Source organism: Leptonotus elevatus, chromosome 2 (assembly GCF_054856555.1).
Source record: "Leptonotus elevatus isolate MCC_2025b chromosome 2, RoL_Lele_1.0, whole genome shotgun sequence".
In the NCBI taxonomy this organism is placed as follows: Eukaryota; Metazoa; Chordata; class Actinopteri; order Syngnathiformes; family Syngnathidae; genus Leptonotus; species Leptonotus elevatus.
In genome coordinates, this window is record NC_141240.1 from 31807733 (window position 1) to 31816714 (window position 8982).

The 8982-nt window shown below is 37.0% G+C and overlaps 1 protein-coding gene across 7 annotated transcripts; it reads left to right on the forward strand.

Annotated features, from left to right (window-relative positions):
• Positions 1-630: 630 nt before the first annotated feature.
• On the forward strand, positions 631-8528 carry kynu (kynureninase). Of its 7 annotated transcripts, none has more exons than XM_086068631.1 (14): positions 632-822; positions 1675-1851; positions 3445-3565; positions 3638-3720; positions 4267-4328; positions 4405-4476; positions 4595-4669; positions 4799-4945; positions 5010-5108; positions 5192-5265; positions 6310-6362; positions 6623-6708; positions 6928-7158; positions 8206-8528. In XM_086068631.1, exons 2-14 carry the CDS (start codon positions 1683-1685, stop codon positions 8323-8325), a joined length of 1392 nt encoding a protein of 463 aa, XP_085924757.1. In that variant the 5' UTR covers positions 632-822; positions 1675-1682; the 3' UTR covers positions 8326-8528. The 7 variants fall into 7 exon arrangements, with proteins under 7 accessions (XP_085924760.1, XP_085924757.1, XP_085924755.1 ...); XM_086068629.1 differs by having other exon boundaries at positions 633-822; positions 1678-1851; XM_086068628.1 differs by having other exon boundaries at positions 633-822; positions 1681-1851.
• The last annotated feature ends 454 nt before the right edge of the window (positions 8529-8982 follow it).

Sequence of the window (8982 nt, forward strand, 5' to 3'; positions counted from 1 at the left end):
TGTTTTATGTTGTCTTTTTTTATGGTGCAATGCTGAAGGCAGGGATTCTGCTGAAGTTCGAGTGTCATTGTGTATACAACAACAAATAAAGTTTTATTCTATTCTATTCCATTCTAATACTGATCGTTATGGGCTACTTATCAAGCCGCTGGGACATGTGGAGGTACAAGTAACGACGACAGCAATAGGACAATCAAAATAAAGAGAGAAACTATCTGTGCAGAGAAGTTTTATTGTGACAATAGTTAAAATGGATATTGTTTATAATTTACAGAAAAAGTTTTACATTTGTATTCATGCACTTCTCAATATGTACTACTTTTACTTTAGTAAATGATTGAATTCGTGACACTATCAGGGAGGTGTTGCTGCCATCGCGTGGATATTTGAGAGAATTGCCTACACGGGCGAGGTGACGTCACGAGTTTTGGATTCAGGAAGTCCATGTGCCTTCTATTTAAAAAACAAAACCAAACACACAAACAAAAGCTCTGTCTATATGAACAATAATATACATAATGTGTAGTGAATAAATATATATTTTTTGGATCACTTAAGTGAATAATGATAATTTCCCACACTACACATGATCTCTCACGACACAAAATATGGCTGCACTGGAATAGACCCCTAAAATATCCAAGCTACATGAAGATCTTGACAGACAAGAAGCAGTGCACTCAATGAAGAAGGCTTATCAACAAGCATGTTTGAGTTTGAGGTCATAGCAATAATTAACTGAAGGGAAAGATTCAGAGGTGAAAGAGCGCCTGGGATCAGTTGATTGGCTGCCGGCAGAAGAGGAACATCTGCAACTCGACTGTGAGTTTCAATTTTTATGGTTGCCAGTTGACCCGTGTATTTCTTCATTACTCTTTTACTTAGGTTTAGGCTATCTGTTGTCTCTATGTAGTAACAGAATGTGGGTCATGGAAAAGTAACTACAACACAAAGCGTATACTAGGCCCCCCGGTCTTCGAGTAACCCTATACAACCTGTTTTTCATGTTAAATATAATATATATATATATATATATATATATATATATATATATATATATATATATATATATATATATGTATGTATGTGTGTGTTAAAATAATAATAATAATATTAACTTATTTATGTGCATGCAAAAATAACTGAGATGTTTCCATTATGTAATAACAACAACAACGATTAAAAGAGAATAAAAAGGGACATCAGACTGAGGATTTTTTAAAATCCTTATTTGGGGTACAAGGTGCAGCGTGTGTGAGCGTATTTCAACCGTCAATATGTGCGTGAGGTTTGTGGACTGAACTTGTGGAGCTGCCGTACTGTGACGTCATCGACAGGCGAGCAGGACCCGGATACAATTTTGCAGCCGGGGCTCCGTCACTTGCCTTCGGTGCAGGTTGGCGTGAGTTCGCTTCCCCGCCTGGGAGATCATATATATATGTGTGTGAGCGCACCAAAAATAAGTAAATAAATACCAATCTTGCTGCCCGACCACTTCACATAAACTCATGGTACTACACCGGTGCTGCAACTACTTGCCGAAGTTGACTGAATATACAAATACATTTCAACTTTGAGATGCATTTGGCTGTTTTTCAGGTAAACATGCGGTTGGCAGTTTTGAGATTGTAAGTTTAAATCTGACCTGTGGATGTCGCATGTTTTCCCCATGAGAAGCAGCAATGGACCAGGTTACTGGCTTGACTGCGAGAGAGACTGTGGAGAAGATCGCCGCTTTACTAGGCTGCTCTACGACCTCTGAGCGGGTGGCGGTGTTCTTGGACGACCATGACGAGTTAAGACACCTCAGAGAGAACTTTTTGGTGCCCAAAATAGCAGACTTGCCTACCTGTGAGTCGACGATATACTTTGTATTTGTATATTTCTATTTTATTTTTTCCTCCTTTCCTTTTATTGTGAAAAAAACCCCAGTAGAAACGCAGCAACACAAGAACACAAAATACAGAGACAAGCAATTACAAGACAGCAACACCCCTGACATCTATTGCTGCTACTAATACTATTGCTACTTCTACTTCTACTATTACTAATAATAATTAGGAATGGGCAATTACCTATACCAGGTATGAATGGTTGATTTTGATTGATTGCTTTTTATTTGGTGACGATAGAACACAATCAAAACTTCCAATCACTCAGTCTGGTACCACCGAGGATTAAAACACAATAAAGCCAGAGGGCTTATTTCCATTGTGATCCTCGACACACAGGACAAAATATAACATTAAAGGGCAACATCATTTCATAAACAAAGTTCATAAGTTGAGTTCAAATAATCAACCATTAAAGTAAAAACTATATTCACAATTAATTAAAACATAATAAAACAAATAAAACCTCGTATTTTTCATATAAAAATTGAATAATGGCAACAGTAGCATAATAAAGGTACTTAACTCATTCACTGCCATAAATTAATAAAACAAAAAGATTATTAAATATTAGGGGCAAGAGGCGATTACAATTTTTTATTGTAATTAATCGCATGACTTCACTAGTTAACTCACGATTAATCACACATTTTATATCTGTTCTAAATGTACAATGAAAACATTCTAGGTTTTCATACTTTTGTTAACAAAAGTGGGAAAAAATGTTAAACTAATAGAAATAGTTCAAATGAATTTTTGACGTTTATAGCCGTCAATGGCAGTGAATTAATTCAAAAATATATTATTAAAAATTCGGGGGATCAGGCGATTAGTTTTTAATCGTAATTATTGCATGACTTCACTAGTTAACTCGCGATTATTCACAAATTTCTTATCTGTTCTAATTGTACAAAAAAAAATTCTATGTTTTCATACTCTTGTTAAAAAAAAGTGGGAAAAAATGTTAAACTAATAGAAATAGTTGAAATGATTTTTTTTTTACGTTTATAGCCGTCAATGGCAGTGAATGAGTTAATAGCTTATAAAAATACAAAATTGATTATTTAAGAAGAATAAAAAGGTTCATTTGAGTATTTAAGAGGGGTTTTGTAGCCACAATTTGAGGGCTATTTTAAAAATACTTATTTTTAGTTCCCTTGGCAGTTACTTCCATTGTATTGCTGCACTGTACAAAAAAACATTAGGGTTTTGAATTTGCAAAAATCAGATGGACTCTTATAGAATAGTGATGAGTTTGGCAGACAATGGAAAAAATATTTTGCAGGTACTTGGGAACCTTGTTTGAAATGATTTTAAAAGTAAGCAGCATTTTCATATAAATAATGCGTTTCTCTACCGTTAACGAGTTTAATTTAATGCCAGGAAGCATGTTATTACATTACTGATCCCACTGCTTTTAGAAGTTGCTCTTATAACCTTCAATTATTCTGTCTGCTGCTCTTGGAGGAAAAGTTTAGACACCTCTAATACAGAAGCAGTTTACAACATTGTTGAAGTGTCTTAAGTGTGATTTTGACGCTATGACCCACAGCCGATCTGTCGCTAGTCGATGGCACCAAAGACAGCATCTACATGGTGGGCAACTCGCTGGGCCTGCAGTCCAAAATGGTGAAGAAGTACTTGGAGGAGGAGCTGGACAAGTGGGCCAAAATGTACAGCAACTTATTTCTGCCACAATGATGAAAAACATTCAAACTTTGTTTGATGAAGTGTGTATTTGTCAGGGGCGCGCACGGCCATACGGAGGGGTCACGACCTTGGGCCTGGGCTGAGAACAACCTGGAGGTGCTCATGGCAAGAGTTGTTGGTAACGTTGAGCAATATAAATTAATTGGGTTTGCTAGATTGGTAGAGCATGAGCAGGCTTTTAAACTTTTTTTGTTGTTGTAAATAGTGCAATACGTGGGATACAGGTAGCTGTGGCAGGCTGGCAGCTAAATTTAACCCTCTGTGCTCCTTTTGTATTTTAGCTTTGTTAAAGCAAATGTAATGAAACTTCCCAATGATGTGGATTTTTGTCTGATTTGAGATATTTTATATATACATATCAATCATTTAATGTTTAGAATAAATTAATTAGTACCTTTTGACTCTATCATGGCCTCTTTTGGTCATTTGAAACCTATGAAAGCTTTTTATTTTTATTTTTGAAATTCCTTGTTTTTGATTGGATTGACACACAATTGGGGTAATATAATATGGGTTTCATTCAAGACTCATCACCTACAAATATATCATTGATCAATTTTTGGACAAGGGAGCAGTTTGAGCAAAACAAGAAAGTTTTGTAGAGTCAGACTTCAAGTAAAATTTCCTGATGATTGCTTTTGTGATGTATTTTATTTTATTCCAGGAGCGCAACCAGAAGAGGTGGCGTTGATGAACGGGCTGACAGTCAACTTACACCTGCTGATGGTACGGAAGCAGACAAATGCACTACTGAAAAAAAATTGCTATTTTTCTTCACTAAAATCTGACTTTGCTTTGGTAGCTTTCCTTCTACCAACCCACGGCTGCGCGGCACAAGATCATTCTGGAAGACAAAGCCTTCCCATCAGATCACGTGTGTGACTTTATTTGTCTCACTTCAACCACAAGTTGACTTTTATGATGTTCATGTTGTCCATTTGACTGCTTTGCCAGATTGACATAATGCTATTATGCTCTCTGTCTTTTGCTAGTACGCTGTCGAGTCTCAGATCAGACTCAGAGGATTTGACCCAGAGCAGAGCATGTTGCTGCTGAAACCAAGACTGGTATGTCCTGTTGATGAGAAATTAAAAATAACAATTATTACATACGCACAATTGCCCCTGTATTTAATTTTTATCATGATACATTTTTTAAGAATACAGTCTAAGTGATAACTTAATCTCGGTTTCCAGGGGGAGGAGATTCTACGAACTGAGGACATCCTGGACGTGATTGAGAAAGAAGGTGCCTCTGTGGCTTTAGTGATGCTCAGTGGAGTTCAGTACTACACCGGTCAGCTGTTCAACATGGCTGCCATCACCAAGGCTGCCCAGAACAAGGTGAGACAAACTCGCATAATTAGCCTCCAATTCACTTGTTGTTAAACAACGTTTGTTGGCCCAGGGCTGCTCGGTGGGCTTCGACCTGGCCCACGCAGCAGGAAATATTGATCTGAAGCTGCACGACTGGGGAGTGGACTTCGCTTGTTGGTGCTCTTACAAGGTCATCACGCACGCTCAAGTAATACATTGACAATAGCCATGTATGAGGGGCAACGTTGTATATTTGTGTCCATGTTTGTTCAGTATTTGAACTCGGGTTGTGGTGGGATTGCTGGAGCATTCATCCATGAGAAACACCAATACACTGTCAAACCTGCGTAAGTGCACTGTTATGTTTCCCCTTAGACAAATTCTTATATGGGGGGGGGGGGGGTGTCTGGTTGGGAAAATAACACGCACACACACACACGTAAGTTTGTTTTACTATCTTTGTGGAGCCATCTCATTGTCATAATGCTTTTCCTAGCCCCTTCCCCTAACTCCAACCATCAAAAATGATTCCCTACCCCTATTCCTTACCCTAACTTCAACCATAACCCAATTCAAACCTAAACTCTAAAACCAAGTCTTGACCCTCAAAAAGAGGTCTAAACTTGTGGGGCCCAGCAAAATGGCCCCACATGGATGGGTGGGCAACTGAAGCTCTGAACAAATGGTGTCGCGTTCACGCTGCACTCACATTGGTTGATACATAGCTGATATTTTCCCATAATGGGAAGAGGCCCAATCACATTCTCACATTCACATATGTGTTTTTCCTACCTCTTTACACTGTCATGACACATACGTGAATTGTGTCACTTAAACCAGTGGTTCTCAAATGGGGGTACGTGTTATGGTGTTTGTGCTGCTAGTACAGGTACATAAAAATACATAGTGGATTTGCGTTTGTTCTTGGAGCCTTTTATTAATCAAAAATACATTTAAAATGTAGCATCTATGCAAAAATGCTTTAAAATAATAAAGTATCCAAATATTCAGGTTCATAGTCCTCTCCCCAAAACAGAATGGTTTGACCCAACCTGTCAAACGTCACCTAGTATCACCTGTGAATCATTTCAAAACTTTATTTCAAATTAACTTACTGTAGTGATTTCTTTTTGGGAGCCCACTAAACAAATTAAGTTCCAAAGTATAGGAATAATCAGACAATGGTGACACAACACTATTTTACGTCATTGTGGTTTTTCAACCAAAAATGCTTTGCGCTGGTTGGGGGGTACTTGTCTGAAAAACATTGCACAGGGGGCACATCACTGAAAAAAGGTTGAGAACCACTGACTTAAACCATGCAGTGTAAGCCCAACCCTAGTAGTGTCACGACCCTCGATGTGACATGTTGTACTTTTGTGTGCTTGCAGGCTGATGGGGTGGTGGGGTCATGACTTAAAAACTCGTTTCCAGATGGACAATGGTAAACAAGCATCTCTTCCACAACTGCAACATTGCCATCTTTTGGTATCAATGTGCACTACACTTAACAAAAATACAAAGCATAAACCAATACAATACAGTATTTGTTTTGAATAGCCTGGTGGACGGATTATTTTTTTCAAATGTTAAATGTCAACAAATACAGATTATAAGTGTCTGTGTGTGTGTGTGTGTGTGTGTGTGTGTGTGTGTGTGTGTGTGTGTGTCTGTGTGTCTGTCTGTGTGTATGTATGTGTGCAGAGTTGGAACTGCAGCCTGGAGTGAACGGATTCAGACTGTCCAACCAGCCCGTTCTCCTTGTGTGCCCCCTGCAGGCCAGTTTGGAGGTACTGCTGCCCACTTGGTCTGTACAGCACATTCACTTCTTGTGTGTGCGTATGTGCGTGTATGTGCATGCACATGTGTGTCTGAGCAATGACATGTAATATATTTCAATACATATTGAGAGCATTTCTGTCGTGTGTGTGACCTTTTATACAATATACAAGAAAATAATAAACACTGTCAATTTTAATGGTGACAGGACAGTGTTGTTTGTCTTGCAGATTTTTAACATGACCAGCATGCAGATGCTATGCAAAAAGTCTGTGTTGCTAACAGGCTACTTAGAGTACCTAATTGGCCACTACTATAAGGAAGATCCCGCCCATCCCTGCAAACCTCACGTGCGCATCATAACGCCGTCTGACCCGCAACAGAGAGGCTGCCAGCTGTCACTCTGCTTCTCTGTGCCCATCCAGAAAGTCTTCCAGGAGCTAGAGAAGAGGGGTGTGGTTGTAAGTAGCCTTGAATTACCATCAGATTGCGCAATACAGTGATATTGCGGGGGTTGCATTCCAGACCCACACACAATAGGTGAACACCTGAGAGACCATAGAACAAAAGTATTTTATTTAGCTCATTTAATTAACTCGTTCACTGCCATTGACGGCTATAAACGTCAAAAAATTCATTTGAACTATTTCTATTAGTTTAACATTTTTTCCCCACTTTTGTTAACAAGAGTAAAAAAAAAAACTATAAAAAACTTTTATTGTACATTTAGAACAGATATCAAATTTTTGATTAATCGTGAGTTAACTAGTGAAGTCATGCAATTATTTTCAATTAAGAATTTTAGCCCCGAATTTTTAATAATCTTTTCTTTTTTTTTTCTTTTATCAATTCACTGCCATTGACTGCTATAAAAGTAAAAAAATCATTACACATTTTTTTCCTCTTTTGTTAGCAAGAATATGAAAACCTAGAATTTGTTTATTGTACATTTAGAACAGATATAAAATTTGTGATTAATCGTGAGTTAACTATTGAAGTCATGTGATTAATTACGATAAAAGAAATTAACCGCCTGAAGCCCGAATTTTTATTAATCTTTTATTTTAATTTTTATGAATTTATGGCAGTGAATGAGTTAATTGTATTTAACAAATTTAAACTTGTTAACTCATTAAATGCCAAGAATGACTTAAGAAGTCCATTAGAATCAAAACACAAACCATTTAATTCTTTACATTTTATTTATGTTATTAATATTATTTTTTATAAAGTATATTATTATAGAATACTACTTTCATTATTAAAATACACAACATGGTTTTGTTATTTTTGGGAGGCCTTAACAGATTAATGGCATTTTCATTCATTTCAATGGGGAAAGAACATTTACAATACGTGTTTTAAGTTAAGAGCATGGTCATGGAATGATTTAAACTCACATCTCAAGGCACCTTAGTGTATTAGTACTAGTAGTTTGTACATCCCTGCTTTTCATTCACATATGCGGGAAACTATATGATATTGTGTTTGCTGTTTTTTCCCCCTAGTGTGACATGCGTCATCCGAGCGTGTTGCGCATCGCCCCGGTGCCACTCTACAACTCTTTCAGAGACGTCCATCGCTTCCTCGAAAGTTTGCAAGCGGCAATGGCTACCAGCTTCCAGTGAGCCACCTACAAGCAGCCTGCTTGCATCATCAGGAAGTCCAATAAAGACTCTTAAAGAAAATTTAAAAGAAGCTCAAATCCTTGCAGCTATTGTTTGTATTTTTTGACTTAGTATGAGGTCAACAATACATATGAGACGATTGCAAATGATCACTGATATTCCTTTAACATAAAAAATAATAAATAAAACAAAACTACACTTTCTCAATGATTCTCAAAATGTGGTATGCAGGCTCCCTCTAGTGGTACATGAACATTCACTGAATTAAATGTTCAAACGGCATCACTTTTCACCATCGTGAACAAAAAAAAAAAAAAAATCCAGTTCTGTACATTGTTTAAATAGTTTTATTTAACTTACGTGCAATGCATTTTTTTTAATTCATAAATATAAATTAATTTCAATTTCATTGTTAAAAATATTACAGTAATTTAAATATGCATTTTAGAAATAAAACCTCTCCCCCAGTTTTGATGAAAACGGTGTGGTGTTTTTTTTTTCTTTTCTTTTTTTCCAGTTGGCACTCGGTGTAAATAGTTTGCTTTAAATTACAATATTTGGACTATGGGAGTTCAAATACAGTAATTTATTAACTCAAAACAATAATATTTGTTTTACTGAAACACATAACCTATAAATAGCAATGTGAAGTCAGAG